Genomic DNA, 19,977 nt, shown 5'->3' on the forward strand with positions numbered 1-19,977 from the left:
CTGGATATGTGTGCAGTCATCTAAACAATAGCAGGGTGGGTGGGAGACAGAGGGGAGATGCAATTTCAGCTGGGCTTTCCCTAACAGAGGTCCAGTGTTCACAGCATTTCTCAAAGCCTTCTGATAAAGAAACACAAGCTTGTGCATATACACAAATATGCTAACATGGTCATGCACTCTTCTTTTTGTGTGTCTATTTGAGACAAACATTCTCATGCTATGCTGCAACAGAACAAAATAATAACAAACAGTGACACAGTTCAGACACATGAAAAGAGCCGGCGGTCTTCCAGAAGGAATTAAGATTAAACCTCCCTGGCCCTGAGCCGAGCAGAGGGGGAGAAAGAACCACTGTGACCTTCAGAGGGAAAAAAGCCAGGGAACAAACCCAACAGGCAGGCTCGTCCACGAAAGGAGAGCAAGAGAGAGAGAGAGCAAGGGAGAGAGAGGGAGTGAGGGGAGGGTTAGGGACAGAAAGAAGCAGAGGAAGAGGGAGAGAGAGAGGGAGAGAGAGAGGGAGAGAGAGGGAGGGGAAGGAAAAGAGTGAGAGAGGCAGAGAGAAGAAAAGACACAAAACTTGTGACTTGACAAAAGAGGGCAGGTACCAGAGGCAGGTAAGAAACTTTATTTGTTGTTTCCAGAGGGGACTGTTTTAGAAGGGACATTATCAATAAGATTAGGCTGCAGGCAGGAGTGTGTCGGTGTGTGAAACACAGAGAGGCGGAAAGAGCAGTGTGTGTGTGTGTGTGTGTGTGTGTGTGTGTGTGTGTGTGTGTGTGTGTGTGTGTGTGTGTGTGTGTGTGTGTGTGTGTGTGTGTGTGGACTGAGGGGGGTATCCTGGCACAGGCACTGCTGAGCCATGCTGCTGTGTTTCTATAGAAACACTGTGCCATTCAGACTGGCACTCGGTCCTCCAGGGAGCCACCGCACACTTCGACTCGGCTGCTTTTCCACTCACCTTGATTTGATTTCAGCTTTTTCCATCTGTAAGTGAGGACAGCTGCTGCTGCTGCTGCTGCTGCTGCTGCAGTGCAGTTAAAATACGAAGAGTGAAGCTGCAGTCACGTTTGTGAAAAATGCCTGTTGCTCACTTTGGCTGGTGGAAAAGAAACTTTGTGAGTTTTGCATCTCATCAGGTGGATCCGAAAGGAATTTCAAGGCAGTGCACAAACAGGATGTTTTGCTTGATGTTTTGCTGCATTGAAATTGTCATTTGAACCATTTTTTAATTTTAAATTCTGATGGATCATAGATGTGGCTCGGTATTAAGCGAAGGCTGAAATGAAACTGAAGAGAAATGTTGTGGAAATATGGGGTAAAAAAGAAAAAAAAAAAGGAAAACATCTCACCGCTAATGCATATTTTGTTCAAAATCACAGGCTGTGATGAATCACTGTATTGTAAGAGGGTTGAGGTTTTAAAAATCCTCTGTGTGGCGTGTGAAGAATGTAAAAAGAAAACAATAATATGGTTTTAGTTGGCTGATGATCAGGACAAACACGCAGTAATGACAGAAGAGAGACTGTCTAAAGTCTGAAGGGCTCTGTCTCTCTACTGTCTTTTCACTTTAAATTACAATCATTTTATTTTAGTTTATTGACAAATTAATCATTTGTTTTGTGCACCCTCTAATATCCAGACTGACATACCAGAGATGTAGATCCAGTCTTCGCACAGATGCTGCTGGACTGCCCCACCCGCATGAGGAAATATTTTGGCAGCCATGTAATTCAAATGTGGAGTATCTGCTGCTGACGAGAGTTTCAGTACTTCTGTAAACTTTTCCAGGGCTTGTATACCAAGCAATTTTAACATCTTTAAGTTAAGGTGGATGGGTTTAACTATGTTTTAGACACATAGAGATGGTCGTAACAGTCAGAAGATGCAATTTGTCTGGTGTCACACATACCACCATTTATATTATTTGGAGATTATTTTGTAATTGATCAGGTCCAGATATTTTCAGATATCTGAGTCAGATCTCTGCCTCATGACGTGGCTCTTTTCAGGCTATTTTAGTGGTCTTACAAAACAGTGGTGGTGATTTTTGGTTAAAGGAATTACGGTGCCTGTTCTGCCAAACAACGTAAAAAAAAATGAATTGGAAAGAGCTCATCATGGAGGACTTCGTGGAAACAAAGAGCTTTGTTCTAAAGCTGCTCGAAAATGAGATTTTCTTAACTCTTGTGATGCATATAAAGAGCAGTCACTCAGCTCTAATGCTGAATGAAGATATTAATATCTCATCTACCTCATCGAAACGTCTCTCAAGAAGACTTCAAGCTAGTACCAGTACTCAAATAAAATGTAAAGATATGAAAATAGCAGTTTTCACTTGCAGAAACAGCTTCAGATCAAAATTTCTTCAACTGCACTTTGACTAATAGTAACAACATCTTGGTAGTAGATGTGAATAAGAAGAAGTAAGACTCATGAGAAAGTAAATACTTTTACTGATATGTTAAGTTTGAGTTATGGCTAGTCCTAATTTGAGTGGACATAATTTACATTTTATAGATAAGGAAAAGTGAGCTTCAGACAAAGTTCAAAATGCACTGTTGACTTTGGAAACAGCAGCAGAGAAAACATTCCCACCGATGGCTCCATTTAGTAACTGTTCTGGGGCTTTCGGTCACATCACATGAGCTTCATCAACAGATCAACTTTGCAAATTGTAATTCTGTATCTGCTACAGAGCTGAAAAATGATCAAAAAGCGGTTAGGACACCTATGAAATTGACCTTATCCTTTTAAAGAAGGAGCCAACTGAACGGCACAATTGTTGGCTTTAAAGTCTTGTTAATAACAGTGAGGGAAACATGAATTCCAGTCATCTGTAATGTGAATCTGGTCAGTGACCCGCAGAACTGTACGACAGGAATCTCTGACCCCCTGCAATAAGTGCAGTTCCCATACTCATCAGGTAGGCTTATCAAGGTCACAAATAACAAAGCATTGAGGCAGCGGTTTTTGACTTTGAGGTTTTTAGTTGTTTGCCAGATTCATGACAACAGCAGCACAAAGGAGAGCTGGTTCTGGTTTTGAATGAGGGGCTGGGAGGCTCTGGGTGGCTGAGAGGGAAAAGGAAGGGCAATGCCAGAGAACACTGTCAGAGAAAAGTTCACATTTGTTTTTCCAGGCAGGACAGATTCTGGCTCTGAGCCCCATTCCTGCCCTGTGATTCATATGTGATGTTTATCAAATTGGCCGGGGGCTTGCCTAACTGGAGCAAACTCTTTGGAAACTAATGGTGCATTCGTGTCGTGATTATCTTCGGCAGCCTTTTATTGATGAGGTACAATGCACAGCACAAAGAAACAAACAGACATAAACAAACCTTCTGAATAATCTAAAACTATAGATTTAAGAGACAAGAAGTGAACTTATCTCTACTGGGTGAATGCTTGTGATGCCAAGTAAAACATCTGTCTATATCTGTGTATGAAGGAGTGAGGAAGCAGTGTGGCCGATCTGACAGGTGTGTAAATCACCAAAAACATGAATAAATGAGGATTAAATAAAAATATTCCACCTGATGATGGAGTGCCTTGGTTTTAAGTTGACTGTACCATTTAAAATCAAGTGCGTTACATTGCACACACCCAGAGCTAAGCTAAGCCAATACAAGCTGCACACATCTGCTCTTTAGAGGTCATCAATTACAGTAGGAGCCTGGAATCTCCTCTGCTCTCCTGGTGAAAGTTCAAACTCTTGAGTGTCTAATATTCATGGATTAAGCTCTGCTTGCAACAGTTTGGCATTAATCATGGTTTGAAATATATATATTGTCTCCATCACAGTCTCACTGGGATTTAGCCCAGTTTCCTTTGGGCCTCTCCTGGGTCAAAGAGCCTTAACCTTCCAGATTCCCCTCCACAGTTCTCCCTCTGGACCAGAGCTGACAATACAGCCTTTATCCCAAAACCTTTCCTTCCCTCTTGCTTCCATAATTGCTAATTTCCTGTATCAGTCTCTGCCCCTCCTCTTGAATTTAATCAAATTAAACAAATCACTGCCTACTTTCTTGCTCACTCTCTTTCACTTATATTACCAAGCCACAAACCACCATATTCCATTTGTTTAAACTGGAATACCATATGTCACTTGACATTACGACAACTAATCAGTGCACAGCATGCACAAACACAGTTCTCTTACTCATTCACACTTACAGAAACTCTGAAAGAGACTGAACGCTTGGGTTAACCAGACTGCTCTCTTATTGCACATAGCGCACACTGAAGTCATTAAGAGCAACATTTCCACTTAGAGTATCAAGCAGCAATATTTGATGTCGAAATGCAGTCTGTTTTACAGTCTCTGTGTCTTTGTGGTTAGATAAACCTGCTTTGTGTTTGTCTACATGCTGTATTGGCCAGTTCAATGTTGCAAACTCTTCCTCTCAACACAGGTTGAACAACAATCATTTATTTTTGATGCAAGCCAAAAAATATCCCCAGGCTCCTCTGAAAATGGGAACAAACAAAGGAAAATGCTAACAGTTGCTGACTGAAGTTTTCAGTGTAATCAGAGATGACTGCCTCGACCTGCTCTGAGACTCTAAATGCCTACTAATGAAGCAGCACTGCCCCAGAGCTCCCACACACAGCAAGTGTATGTAGTGTATTTCTCTTATTGATCTTTCTGTATGGGTAGGATAAGCTGACCATGTTGGTTAAGATAAGATAAGATTCTTCATTGATCCTCCAAAGAGGAAATTTGGGTGTTACTGGTTAGCAAGCAGAACCAAAACAACAGGTTGTGTGTCGTAAGGAGGCTTCTTTCTCTCTCTTTACTGAACATACAGCAGCATCCACCTTTCCATTAACTTTGTTTCATGCTCTGCCATAGGACCATGAAGGCCGGCGCGGGACTCGTCTCTGCATTGGCTCTGTTCCTCCTGATGGGGGCAGTGTCCACCCAGAGACCTCGGCCAAAGAAGCCCACCAGGCGCCCAGCCACCACCAGGAAGCCTTCTGTCCCCAAGCCTGCTGCACCAATACAGCCAGAGCCCCAGGAGCCCACAGACTTCCCCCCACCCATCATGGGCCCACCCTCCATGTATCCTGACTGCCCCAGAGAGTGTTTCTGCTCCCCGAGCTATCCGAATTCTCTTAACTGTGAGAACCGGAACATCCGCGTGATCCCTACCATCCCATTTAGAACCCACTACTTGTACCTGCAGAACAACTACATCTCAGAGGTGACGGAGGAGCCGTTCCTCAATGCCACTGAGGTCCGCTGGGTCAACTTGGCCAATAACCGAATTCATCGAATAAACAAACAGGTCAGAAAGCTTCCTCAATTAATATTCATGATTTGAAAATACCATGAAAAAAAGCATCCAAAAACCAAACCAAAAATGGGTTTTCTGTATCTGTCTCTTGTGCAGGTGTTTCAGAAGATCCCAGCACTGCTGTACCTTTATGCACAGGGAAATCAGCTGAGAGAGGTCCCTTCAGGTCTCCCAGCAAGCCTTGAACAGCTCCGCCTCAGTAGGAATCGCATTTCTAAGATCCCTGCTGGTGCCTTCAACAAGATGGGGAACCTGACTATGCTTGACTTGTACAACAACCAGGTAAACCTCTGTGTAAAAGCACCTTTGTGAGCATCTTAATACACCAGGCGGTTTAGGTAGGAGCAGTGTCTACCACCTATATGCATTGCTGGAGCAAACATGAGTATCTGATGACTTCTCTTTCAGCTGAGTGACACTGATCTGGGAAAGAACACATTTAAGGACCTGGCAAGCCTCATGCAGCTCAATCTGGCTCGTAACATCTTGAAAAAGATGCCTGCTGGCGTACCTAATGGCGTCATACAGCTTTTCTTGGACCGAAACAGTATAGATGACATCCCAAAGCAAGTATACAGTGCACATGTTGTCAAATAGTTGATGAGCATACAGGCATAAAAAACACTGCATGCATTGTAAAATACTGTTTGGATTCAGAACTTTACATTTGTTCTTCTCACCCAATGTTGTCTTGTTCAGAGACTACTTTAAAGACTTCACTCACCTGGCGTTTGTGAGGCTGAACCACAACCAGCTGAGTGATAAAGGACTTCCCAAGGCTGTGTTCAACATATCCACCCTGCTGGACCTGCAACTGTCCCACAACCAACTTGCTTCTGTTCCTCTGTTCAACGGTCACCTGGAGCACCTGCACCTCAACCACAACAGCATCGAGAGTGAGTTACCTCAGCAGCAGCTTCAGGAGTTGTGAGAGGTAGCATAAATATGTCTGCCAATTAGATAAAACATGGCAACAAGAGCCATCTTTACAAGACATTTAGTGTACTTAAAGCTGCACTTATCAAGCCACAGAGAGTTATCGCCAACTCAGCTGCCCTGCATTGTTTCAGCTCATTGTTTTGCCGCCTTTACTGTTTTGATTTACTCTCACTGCTCTCATCAAACTCATCTCCAGTGCAAACAGGCAGCTGTTTCCAGTAAAAAAAGCTCAGATAAACCCACTGTGCATGACCTGCCCACCACCAGTTAGCAAGCATACAAAGCTAGCAGCTTTAGCATTTAGTAGCCAAAAAGTCAGATTTGTTTTCTCTCTTTCCAGAGGGATAATATATATAAATAATATAAGACATTTGTCAGGTCTCCAGAAACTCAGCCCAAATGAATGCTGATGACATGTGTCTGCTGGGTGTGTAAATAGGAAACTGTTTGCCATAACATCTTTGAGAGGTGCTGTTAAAGTTGTTGTTACTGTTTGCTCTGCTGCCCCCAAGGGGCCGAAAATGCAAGAATGCAGCTTTAATGTAATGCTGTAAATTTATTTGGATTCACGTACCTGCAGACCCCAACAGGTTTGCTGGGAATGCTGGGAATCACATGAGATCACCAAACTCCATGTATTAACAGGAATGATAAAGGTGTACCTTCTAACAAGGTTTACAGGACAGTATGGGAGATGTCGATCAAGCACAGCCTGTCTAATTAGGTAGATCTAGTGAAAACACCACCTGTACGGGTGGGGGGCTTTAAAATAAGGGCAATATCATTCTAAGTTTGAGTTTGATTTCACAGCAAATCTTTTCTGACAAGAAAGACATAACCAACCAACCACCATGAAGGACAAACCAAGCTCTGATTAATATCTGTTCATGATAAGCTCACATTTTTATACCTGAAGTTGTTTTTAATGAGTCAGCAAGCTATCTGAGTCATCTTAGCTGTGCCTTTAAACCTCAAACAAGTTCATTTATGTGGCCTTATCTAGCAAAATCTAATCTCACTTCCTTTCACTAATCAGTATTCATAATGTGAAAGAAGTCACTCACAGGGATGAACCCACAGAGAATTATCAGTTGACTGCAGCTCTCAAAAGCTTTTTAGCCTCTTTGAGCTCAGAAAATGTGTCATTTGGGTCAGTCTGACTGTTGGACATCTAGCAAACTGAAGATCCAGACAATTTCCTCAGGAGTTGAAATGAGAGTAAATATTGCATTTCTTACATTTCTCAGGTGGCCAGAAATTCAATAGGCAAGACATGTCATGTCACGCAATATAACCTTTATGTCAGGGCTGTTTCTGAGTTTTTCTGCCCCCTGTGGACCAAAAAGTTATTAATGCTGCTTTAAGCTTCTGTATTTGCCGACTGTAATCTTAACTTCTTTATTCTGTCTATAAAAGTAGCTCTAACTTTACCTGGAAGTGTACCGTTTGATTAAATTGAAGCACGGTGAAATTTACAATGATCATGAGCTGATAGAGTTGTATCAGGTTGTTTAGGGTCAAAATAAAGACAACTAAAATAAATGTAATACCATAAAATCTACCACATAGTTGCAAAATTCCATTTCTCTCAGCTGTAAATAACATTATTCCGAGAATCTTTTGGGAGCTAGCTCTTCTGTCTGAAGAAAGATGGACAATAACATGCTTTAAATCACGCTTCAAACTTAATCCTACTGTGAGCTGTTTCCATGATAATTGCCTCTTATTAATTTCTCCTTGTTTTCTTGTCTGCATTTCATTTACTCCTCATTTGTTTTATTCCTGCTTTTGTTAGCTTAAATGATTTATGTCTTTTCTGTCTCTCTGAAAATTGAAGTATAAATCACCAAAATTAAATGAGTAGTATTAAAAACAAGTAAAATAATTCTTTTCATTTGCCAGATTTTTTTTTTCTTGCTTGTTTGAAGGAAAACAACATTCATGACTGTGTGTTTTCCCAACAGGCATCAATGGCACCATGATCTGCCCATTCAGCCCACAGGCCGACCTGAGCGACTTGAGCCTGGTGCCCAGACTAAGGTACGTCACATTTTGTCACATCTTGGCACTCAACAATACAAACTAGTGCAGCAGCACCCATTAACAGGCAGTAAAAAGGAACAAAATGTTTATGTCAGTAATTGTGATGGCATGAAGTTAAGAACCTGCTCTATTACGTCAGGTACCTGCGCTTGGATGGAAATCACCTGAGCCCTCCCATCCCTCTGGATGTCATCATGTGCTTCAGACACCTCCGCTCTATTGTCTTTTAGGAGAATCGTGCCTAAAGGCCCTGGAGGCATGCACGCACGCACACACGCACACGCACGCACACACGCACACAAGCACACACGCACACACGCACACACGCACACACACACACACACACACACACACACACACACACACACACACACACAGAGTACAAATTGATTTTAAGGCAAAACATGCTCAGTGAAGCACAAGGTATATCCAACCGCACATAATGTGGAACTCCAAATGTATGGAGAAAAGAAAACTGTAAAGCTTTGATGCTTTTAAAGTTTCACTGTTGCCCGATTCAAGAGAATCATAACATCGAACGAGGAATCTACAAAGAGTGGATATACCAACATTTAGGGTTAGGCTCTTTTTTAGGAGTTACAGTTTATCAGCTGTTTTTTGTTTATTGAATTACAATGAAAAAAAATGAGTAAAGCCTGAAAATACAGGTACATTGACAGACATGCTACAGATGTGGAGTGTAGTTATGTTCACTAGCAGATGCGTAGAGCTGCCACCAAGGACTACAAACAGACCTGCAGTGGATGCCAGAAGAACCATTTTAAAACATAACTACCATGTAGTTGAAACTGTCCCACATGTGCCTGTGATTTTCAAGGTACTCCATGTAAAAATGTCATTTTATCCTTTTTATTCTTAGTCTTCTGTATATTATTCTTCTGTATAAAGAAGCTTTGTATAAATAATGGAAAATAAATAATTTTTCTTTGATCATTTGACCATGTTTGAGGTTCCATTTAAATTACAAATGAGATTTTTGAGATTTTCTCACCACCCTCTCATCTAATACATGTTCCACTCTGCATCATTGGCCGCCATCACTATTTATGTCACAGCTGTTTGGGGGGGATATCACATATGGAAAGGGCTGCAAATGTCTGATGAGGAAGCTAATCCATTTTGGTGTTGGTGGGTATTAAACACAACTTCTGTTTGTTCACAAGACAATAACTCCAACAGCAACACATTTGAAGTATAATTTATATGGAAGTAATGTATTTATATGTATGATCCAAACATTAACTGCAAGATTAACATGAAGAATATGAGCAACGTCACGTGACTGCTGATGTCTTGTATCTTAATTTGCACCTGATCTATGACACATAAAGAATACCAGTTCCTTTGCAGTAATAGTGAGAACATCTCAGAAAAGTATCAAATTTATTTGAATAGAGCTGAAGTAAAAACATTTAGGTGAACTCAGTCTTTCTGGATTTTGTTGCAGTGACCACATTGTAGGAAATGATTACCCAGCTTTATTTGACCTGTAATCATTTAGAACAACATATTTTTGTCAACAAAACAAAACTGACATACACAAAGTGATGTTTTCTTACTTTTGAGACAGTAAAGATGCAACTTGACTACATTATATGATCAGACCAGTAGCTGATACATCCACCAGCCGTTGAAGCAGTGCCTTAGAGTCTTGTGACTTGGATCAGTGTAACTTGGTCCTTGTTCAAAAAGTTTCATGCTGACCTCTAGTGGTTAGAAACAAGCATTCAGCATTCCTGTGCTGGCTGAGTTGCACGCCTCCTGGAGGGAAATTTGAAAATTTTGCACTTATTACAATCGCTATAGATGTTATTGATTGACTTCATAGTTTTCCTTGAACACAGGTTATTCCCGTTTCCACTGGATTTCCCTGCTCATGATTCTTTCCACCACAAGTCATTTTTCATCAAACGCGAACCTGCCTAGACAAGCAGGTTCTGCAGCTTTTTACGATCAGAACCCATCTGTCAGGAGGGAAGTCACTGCCAGAGGGAGCTCATTGAGGAAGACAAGTAGGGTAGCACGTAGTATGCTTTGTGTGAGGGAGGTCTTATTTCCAGTATATAGCAGAACAGTTAGAAAAGCATTTGAGAGCAGGCATGGTGATGGGTCAGAACTCAACTCAAGAACACGGCAACATATCTTTCCCCCTAAAACAGTACACAATTTAAAGCCTTTTAAGATTTTAAAATGAGGAATACAGAACTGAATCTTTACCACTGCAGAGGAATGACAACACTCTGACCTCATCACTGACTCATGACATAATTACACAGCACTGACAGCGAAGGTGTTTCTTCGCAATAATCAGGGAAATCTTCAATCACTCCTTTTCCTTTTCTTTCTATTGAGACATCAGCAGGCAGTTCCTCTAACTGCAACACGCTTCCTCCTCCTGTAAACTCATTTGTGTGCATGTACATACGCAGGTGCATGTGTGTGTGTGTGTGTGTGTGTGTGTGTGTGTGTGTGTGTGTAACCTGTGAAATACCTGGTAAAAATCCCCCTCACTTCACTATAAGAGGAGACAGCATGGAGACACAGAGGCACATCTTTCCCAGGACTCTTCCTCTGAGTAACACACACACAGGTGAGTCTGAGCACAGGTGGTGCTGGTTGGGGTCGTGGTGCTAGGTGATGGTGCCTGAACGTCACAATGTCCGTTTGCTTTAATTTTCAAAACAGGGTAGGAAAGTCAGCTGGGATGAGAGAATATATGCAAATACTGTGATATTTTTAAGACTATGTCATATGCTCTAAATGCAGTTTCTTTTTTAACAGAAAAAAATATATATTTATTGTTTCTGTCATCTGTTAAGCAAAGTGCTAAACATTTGCTGGTTCTAGCTTCTGAAATGTGTGTGTTTTCTGCTATTATCTCATTTTGTAAATCATTATAAACTGAGATTTTGGGGATGTTGTTCAAACAAAACAAGAATTATGAAGACATCATCTTAGGCCATGGGAAACTGTGATTTTTCTGACATTTTGTAGTTTTTGTACCTCCTCAGATGATCAAGAATATGTTAAACAGAATCATCCATAATTAAACTAGTCCATAGATTAACCCTTACCTACATGTAATAAGTCATTTATCTTCAAACAAAATGTTTCTTTTAGATAAAAACCGTGATGAAGCTGCTGCTCAGCCGCTCTCTCTGCCTGCTCCTCCTGCTCCTCTGCCTGAACAAACTCGTGGAGAGCCGAGCTCTGCATCTGAACAGCTGCTCTGTTACTGTTCACACACACGAGCTGCGTAAATACTACTCTGACATACGATCAAATGCGGTGCGTTTACTACAGACACAATCTCAAAATCACTGAGCAGCATAACACGCAGACACAAGCGACTTTGACAACAAATACTGTTTATGAAGCCTTGAAGCGGATGGAAAATGAAAAGAGGTTTTCATTTGTTCTTTATGGTCTTTGCATTACAGATAGCAGCAGACCGTGAGATTGGAGTGAAACTTCTGGACAAATCATCGATTAAAGATGTTCAGGTGAGTTTTTATCATGTAGTGCTGCTTATATTGTTCCTATCCAAACGTTTCTCTGCCCCGAGCAGCTTCACCACCAGAGATTTTTCATAGGGGTGGCCAGAAACTCTTGGGGTGGCACACCACAACCAAAAGCCATAACTGAGCTTCAGGAACTGCATTATGTTGTTGTAGTATAGCCTACTGTATAGACTGGTTGAAAACGACATCACTATAAGAGTTAAGGAATCACATACTGATTGATGTCTTATTTGACACTCAGTATTATTAATTAACTGACCTCTGGCCACCACTTGGCAGTGCCATTGGTCCTAAGCCATAGACAGCTCACAGCCGTCTAAACAGTATGTGAGTATGTAATATGGGTGTGTTGGAGCTGCTGTAATCTGACGTTCGTGTGTCTCCATCAGGACGGTCAGACGTGCTGTTTCCTGTATCTTGTGCTGCGTTTCTACGTTGAGAGAGTGTTCAGAAACTACGCCTCCTCTGAGCCACAGGATCAACGCTGCTCCAGTGCTCTGGCCAACGCTTTTGTCAGCATCAGGAGGGATATACACAATTGTGTAAGTGAGCGATTCAGTTAGACAGCTGCTCAATGATAAAGTGTGTTTTAGTTGTATTAATAACTGTGCTTTGTTCTGTTCAGCACTGCCAGTGCACAGAGGAAACTCGGAGGACAGTTGACTCCCTGCATGCTCGGTTTATCCAGGTATGTTGTAAAGAAGAATAAGCTCTCACTGTACAGAAACATCTCTTCATGTCCCACATTGTCACAGTGGACTACAGAAGGTGCTGGAGCAATTTAATTCACTTTTTCAAATGATATGTCAGTTGGTTTTCAGTAGTTAAAGGCTACTTTTCATGACCAATTTACAAGTATTCTATTTTGAGTATCTTATTATCTTAAATATACCAAGCATCACTTCCTCATGTGTCTCCAGCTGCAGCTTCCATTAAACCCTGATTCTAGCAAGACGAAGCAAACAGAGCATTGTTTCTGCACAGCTATGCTCATCGTTAAATCCCCTGTTATCTCTTTCCTCTCTCCATTTCTTTCTCCTTCACCCTGAGCAGCTAGAAATAAGCCAGGCGGCACAGAAGGCTGTGGGAGAACTGGACACTGTGCTGGAGTGGCTGGAGGGACTCGGCCAGAACCCACTCGCATGACCAGACGAAGACTCACCAGCAAATCATCACTGCAGTCCCACAAAGCTTGCAATCCATGAGCCCCCTAGCTAACAATGTAACTCTTAACCTGCCATTACTTGTAAGCAGAGTGAAGGTTAGAAATGCTTTAACTTCCCTTCTGCGCCATTGTGCATTTCTCTATCGTACTTGAATTTACTTAATGTGTGTGTCATCTACTAACATGTGGACTGAATGTTTTGATGAAATATTTATAATTAATATCACATAAAGATATTTATATTTATCAAAAGAACAAAGTTTTTAAGGTCTTCTGAGTGTGTTTCTACTGTAACGTTATCGTTCAGACGAGGTTTAATTTCAATATATCAATAAAAATACCTTTACCTACTAAATTTGAGTGTTTCCTTTCAACACAAAGATGTGATGTCTGCTCTGCATTTCCATGGAGTGGTGATCAATAAAAACACATTGTTTTACCATTTAAATGATGCGACAGCTCAACATCAAGTAACATGAAGTCTGAACATTAACTTCCTGATATGAAACCCTCACTGGATCATCCCATCCTCACAAATCAGTGACCCAAAAGTCACATCATGCTATTTCTGTAATGTCATCAGATCAGAAAAGCAGACGCGTACGCACTTATTCTCACACTCTCACACGCTTTGCAAAGCTGTCTGCAGTTTAGCAAAACACAGGGAATGTCTGTCACTCTTTTTTTCACCTTCTGCAAATGGTGAAATGAGAAAGAAATGAAACTAGAGGTCTTTCTGAATTGGTCAGTCAGTTTGTTTTTTCATTTCAAGAGGAAATAACTTATACCAAATAAACATCATCTTGTCATACAGGATTCATGACACCAAACCAGTGGTGGAAAGATACTCAAATCCTGTAATTAATTATTGATACAGCAATGTAAAAGTACTGGCAAAAGTCCTGCTCTCTATATCCTACTTAAGAAAAAGTATTGAAGTATAATCAGCAAAACGTAGTAAAAGCACTCGTTCTGCAGGCTCCTGTGACTCATACATCATTATATAATTAGATACTGATGCCGAGGTGGAGCAAGTTGATCGACTTCACACACTTCACGCAGGAGTGATAACATCCATATTTGTTTTCCAAATTTTCTATTCTGACACATGGCTTATGAAAATGAAGTCTGCAGCACTGAAAAGTGAAACCAATACTGTTTGCCCTCTGGATGTGACCTCTCTTTGTTTCTGAGGATTTGACTGAGGGAATGCAAGCTACTCCCACAACAGTTCAATAGGGTTGAGATCTGGTGACCGCGCTGGCTACTCCATTACAGACAGAATACCAGCTGACTGCTGCTTCCCCTAATAGTTCATGCATAGTCTAGAGGTGTGCTTTGGGTCATTGTCCTGTTCTAGGAGGAAAGTGGCTCCAATCAAGTGCTGTCCACAGGGTATGGCATGGCGTTACAAAATGAAGCAAAAGCCTTCCTTATTCAAAATCCCTTTTACCTTGTACAGATCTCCCACTTCACCAGCACCAAAGCAGCCCCAGACCATCACATTACCACCATGACAGACGGCGTCAGGCACTCCTCCAGCATCGTTTCACTTGTTCTGTGTCACAAACGTTCTTCTGTGTGATCCAAAGACCTCAAACTTTGTCTGTCCATGACATTTTTTTCCAATCTTCCTCTGTCCAATATCTGTGTTCTTTTTCTTTTCCATCTCAATCTTTTCCTTTTATTGGCCTGTCTCGGGGCTTTTTTTTGCCACTCTGTCTAGAAGGCCAGCATCCCGGAGTCGCCTCTTCACTGTGGACGCTGAGACTGGCGTTTTGCAGGTACCATTTGATGAAGCTGCCAGTTGAGGGCCTGCGAAGCGTCTATTTCTCAAACTAGAGACTCTGCTGTACTTGTCCTTTTGCTTAGTTGTGCACCGGGGCCTCCCACTTCTCTTTCTATTCTGTGTAGAGCCCATTTGTGCTGTTCTCTGAAGGTAGTCTCTGAGTAGTACACACCATTGTAGGAAATCTTCAGTTTCTTGGCAATTTCTCACATGGAACAGTCTTTATTTCTCAGAACAAGAACAGAATGTTGAATTTGAGAATAAAGTTCTCTTTTTCTGGTCATTTTGAGAGTATAATCGAACTCACAAATGCTGATGCTCCAGATACTCAACTAGCTCAAAGGAAGGCCAGCTTCAGCACGACAGTTTTCAGCTGTGCTAACAAAATTACACAAGGGTTTTCTAATCATCAATTAGTGTTTTAACACAATTAGCTAACACAATGTACCATTGGAACGCAGGAGTGATAGTTGCTGGAAATGGGCCTCTGTACACCTATGTAGATATTCCATTAAAAATAAGCCGTTTGCAGCTAGAATAGTCATTTACCACATTAACAATGTGTCTAGGCTGTATTTCTGATTAATTTAATGTTATGCACATTTAAAAAAAAACAGTGCTTTTCTTTAAAAAATAAGGACATTTTTCAGTGACCCCAAACTTTTGAACGGTAGTGTATGAAAATATATAAATGTATTTGCTATGCAGAGGATGAATTGAGGAGCAGCAGATGCTTCAGTGTAGGCACGTCACTGATGGCTGATGCTCGGTGGATGGGAAACGTATGACACAGTGGCAAAATCTTATCTGCTTATCTAAGCTTATCTGCAAAAATAACCCCACAACTGATAATACCAGCAGGCTGGCAGCTTCAGAGTCTACACTGAAACTGTAACCACACAAAATCATGAAATCACGTAGCGAAATGCAGACACGCACACAGACACAAAAGCACATATTAAAAGTTAGCTAGTATATTTAGTTGTACCAGCCTTGTGGGAGTGGAGCATGTGTACAGTTGTGTAAAAGACAGAATCAAAGAGAAAGAAATAGCTTGACTCTGTTTGCCTAATTACAGTAAAAAGCACTCTTACAGAGGAAATCCACAGCATGGTTCTGTAAGGTTCCCCTGAATGCATGAAGCATGTTTAACATGTTCTCTTTCCATCAGACTCCTCACTCAAGTATCTGTCCCTGTTATGGCTATAAATACAGACACAAGATGAGTCTGGACTTCCATCATAGTCCTCTTGAGTATCTTCAGCAGTGCCTTTACTTCGATGTGCAACTACAAGCGCTCTGTATTTGAGGAGAGCTTCTCTGTCAGGCTGGACTCTGCAAGAGGACCTTCTCCAGATCACAGACGACTATGTAATTAATGTTTCCATGTAGCACTACACCAGCTACTCTGAAGATGATGACTGTTGACCTCCAGCACTTGTTAGCAACTGATTTAAGAATAATTGGTGCAGCCCAATAAGTAGTCCTCTATATTAGGGATGGAAGCTTAATGTGATGTTAAAGCTGACGTTTAACTGGCTCCTAAAAAACAGACACACCTGCCAACCTAAAATCAAAATTAATCTATAAATTGAGGACATGGATTCACAATGAACCATACTGGCCCTGACTGTCATGATTGTTACTCAAAGCAAGTTTTAAGTAATTATTCGACCTCTTGACCAGTGTACTCCCAGGGTGAATTGTTGCTCATAACATGCATAAATGAGTCAGTTTCTGTTTTGATACATAAGAAACCATCAATCATGCTTTTTAGGAAAACATGTGATTGACTGACTCTAAGCTCTCGCCCATGTCTGTCACAACCAAACCGTCAAATTCATCTTCCGGTCTGGACTGAATACAACAAATATTCCCCACACTTTTTGACATAAGGCAAATGGCTGACCACATAAACAGGGAAGCGTTTCTTCCCTGTTTATGATCTGTCCTATGATGCCTCATAGGACAGATCATAATATTGCATTAGTCAGTGATTCCGAAACTGCAGCAGCATGCATAACTCTGCATTGTGCAGTTCTTACAAAAGGGGAAGAGAAGGCACACCAAATTTTTGCCCTGATCTGTGCCTCTCAGGCTGCATACCAATCCTAACCAAGGACCTTTGCCTATTAGCCATTCTGAGTTTAATTCAGGAGGGCGGAGAAGGAGCTGATGGGTGAATTCAGGACGTTGATAGTCTTTTAACCCATGCCTCTCGTCTTGATAAGATATGTTCTCTCATGTTGTGCCAGTCACGTGCAATCCATCCTCACTTCTGTGTCACACTCATATTGCATGAGTGTATGATATGAGCGTGAGAGCTGACCTTCTATCAGGACGGCAGGTGTGCTGCTTCCTGCATCTCCTGTTCTCACAGCGGACTGCAGATGGTGCTATGGAGTAAGGAGCAAATCTAGCTGCTTTTAAATAGTTATGGACATTTGATATCTCATTCACAGACATTTTTCAGCATTATTATTATTATTATTTATCTATTATATCAGAGATCACTAAAAGATATCTCTAAAGAAAAATATGTATCCCGAACAAACAGAGTAAGCACGAATACTAGGATATTATCTAGGGTAAACTTCTAACTAATTATATGAATTTTTGAAATCTAATTTTAAAAAAAGCTGTTGTCTTGTGGTCATCAATAACTTGATTTAACCCTTATCTTTTAATCTAGTAAATTTAATTACACTCAAAAATGATCTGAATCTGGCTCAAATACTACATTACACGGTCAGACAGAAACTGCTACTAATGAATACCCAGACTGTCATTTTCTCATTTTTCAAATATTTATCTTTTCATTTCATTTATTAGCACAACTTAAATGTTCACATATTTATATTTGTTAAGCAAGTTTTTGGAGTTTAGAAAGTGTGTTAAATAAATAAAAGAGATCTGGATGTCATTGGCAAAAGCAGGCAGTAACTGGAGAGGGCCTGGTTTGCAGGGGTGCTGGTGATTTCATTGCTAGCATAAAGATGAACATGTTCAGCAATGTTCAGTTGGAAAATAAATACGATTCATGTTCAGTCACAGGAAACCTAATATCGATCTTTCTAGGGCACTTTTAAGAAACATCTGGGGAACTAAATGGGAACCACCAGTAATAACAGTGTGAAGTCTACCAGAAACGATCAATTTGAAACAGGTGTAAGCTGAATCATCAATGAAAAACAGCTTATTTAACAATATATTATATGCAACAGTATCAAAAGCCTTGGACAGACGTAAAAAGAGAGCAGCGAAGCGATGACTGCTCTGCGTTATTACCCTCTGGTGGTGATCAGTGAAAATACAGAATTGTAGTACAGGTGTAGCACAGTCAGCATCATCACCATCATCACCATCAGCAGCAGCAGCAGCTTGATGATTGGCCATCGGGGCGGTATCTCCTCTTTTAACTTCTCACACACACCAGGTTCTGTCTGACTTTGCACCTAAGCATCAGCAGACCAAGAACAAAATTATAACGTGAATTTAAAAAAACATGAAACTGTGATTCATCATTCAAATTGTGCTGAGAAACTGTGCTATTTTTTACTTTCACTAATTCAGCACGCAGATGTTTGAACACCATGGGAAAAAATGAGCTGTCACAGCGAGCACTGCTTACATAAGTGCGGTTAACACCGTCGCAGGCACATATGCGAACGGCCATACGCATGCATGTGCTTACGCACTTGCACCCAAATAAACATAAAAAAACAGTATGAAGAATAAAGTGTCCATGGAAGCATCACACTGCACTGTATAAGTCACAAAGCTTAAACTAATTTCATCATACTGTTCTGATAATATCCAGATCGAACTCTGTGTACAGATGAATTTTGGAGTTTCATCTCCTCCAAAGATGCTTGCTCAGCAGAAACACAGGGCTACTTTAGTTTCAGGTTACAGCAATACTTTCTTCTAATGTTGCTTGCTCATTTCTGTAGAAATGACAAGAGTTCTGAGGAAGTCTCTGGTTATCTTTTCTAATAGGTATTTAAGTTCACATTTGCATACTGCATTTTAAATTTTATCATTTCCATCACAGTTACATTGAGCGATTACCGCAGATGTAGCAGATCTACATGGTGACGTAGGTCAGATGCCAGCCGGAGGACAGCTCATATTTACCATGATGGGTGGCAGGAAGCCTGAATGGCTTCTGTAGGTCACTCACAGGAAACACAGATGAAAACATTTAGCCTTTTTCATTTTTTTGCACAATGCTCATGATGGGCGCAACCGCCCCCCCCCCCCCCAAAACCCCTCAACATAAACAATAACAGAAAGGGAATGCTGAAGGATGCAAGCCTACACACACTACACACAAAAACAAATTCTTTAGCTTTCAAACAGCCAACCTATGCGAAAGTGAAAGAGGAATGCGGTGAATCTATTTGTAAAGACATAGATTTCCTCTAAAGCAGCCATCAGCGAGTGTGCTTTACAGTATGCAGTGTCACACATCAGGTGGAGGGAATGTGAAGGAATGGCTGCAGTCCATCAGAGCATAAGGACTCAAGGTCAAAATCATCAAGTGAGCAGCTCCCAGCATCGACATCAAATTTTTACCAATTTATCATTTCAGTTCAGTTTAATTTGGTGTTCCACTGTGATTCATTTTCCAACAGGGGGCTGAATCAGCTGGATGTGATATCAGCAGTCAGCTTTCAGGTAATGTGGGGCAGTATCACTGACTGCAAATTCTGAGCACTGACTGGTGACGACATCAGAAACTGAGTTTAGGAGGAGGTGAAGGGGCGAGACCAGAGAGAACAAAGAGCACCTGATCATCTCCGGATCAGACGGCGCTCTGCTGACTGTTGCTCAGCGATCGACAAAGAGATACATGAAGAGAGCTGACTGAGGGAAACTGTTTGATCAGAATGAGCAGAAATATCACCGACTTCTTACCTCTGCTTTGAGAGTTCAGTGAACATTAACTTGCTGATATGAGGCCTCCACCAGATCGACTCACAGAAATATGACCTAAAAATGTAATCAAGACAATTTCAGTTCATAATGTCTCATCAGAACAGCATGACAGCATGACAACACACTGAACAAAAATAGAAAAATTGCACACCCACTTGACTATACTCACTATATGCTCTGAATCCTACATTTTGGTAAAATGATGGCAAAGAAAACCAAATATAGCTTGACAACATAAATTCAGTTGTTGTGTGGCCTGCTC

At 41.1% G+C, this 19,977-nt stretch overlaps 2 protein-coding genes across 2 annotated transcripts; both read left to right on the forward strand.

The window, feature by feature from the left end:
- Positions 1-420: 420 nt before the first annotated feature.
- prelp (proline/arginine-rich end leucine-rich repeat protein) lies at positions 421-9,236 on the forward strand. The gene is made up of 7 exons (XM_070958335.1): positions 421-614; positions 4,852-5,287; positions 5,393-5,578; positions 5,705-5,862; positions 5,996-6,192; positions 8,200-8,275; positions 8,418-9,236. Exons 2-7 carry the CDS (start codon positions 4,856-4,858, stop codon positions 8,506-8,508), a joined length of 1,140 nt encoding a protein of 379 aa, XP_070814436.1. The 5' UTR covers positions 421-614; positions 4,852-4,855; the 3' UTR covers positions 8,509-9,236.
- A 2,183-nt stretch (positions 9,237-11,419) lies between these two features.
- il19l (interleukin 19 like) lies at positions 11,420-13,085 on the forward strand. Its single transcript, XM_070959598.1, has 5 exons — positions 11,420-11,587; positions 11,740-11,802; positions 12,210-12,362; positions 12,446-12,508; positions 12,874-13,085. The coding sequence occupies exons 1-5, from the start codon at positions 11,432-11,434 to the stop codon at positions 12,964-12,966; spliced, it is 528 nt and encodes a 175-aa protein (XP_070815699.1). The 5' UTR covers positions 11,420-11,431; the 3' UTR covers positions 12,967-13,085.
- The last annotated feature ends 6,892 nt before the right edge of the window (positions 13,086-19,977 follow it).

This window comes from Chaetodon trifascialis, chromosome 3, assembly GCF_039877785.1.
Source record: "Chaetodon trifascialis isolate fChaTrf1 chromosome 3, fChaTrf1.hap1, whole genome shotgun sequence".
NCBI classification, from domain to species: domain Eukaryota; kingdom Metazoa; phylum Chordata; class Actinopteri; order Chaetodontiformes; family Chaetodontidae; genus Chaetodon; species Chaetodon trifascialis.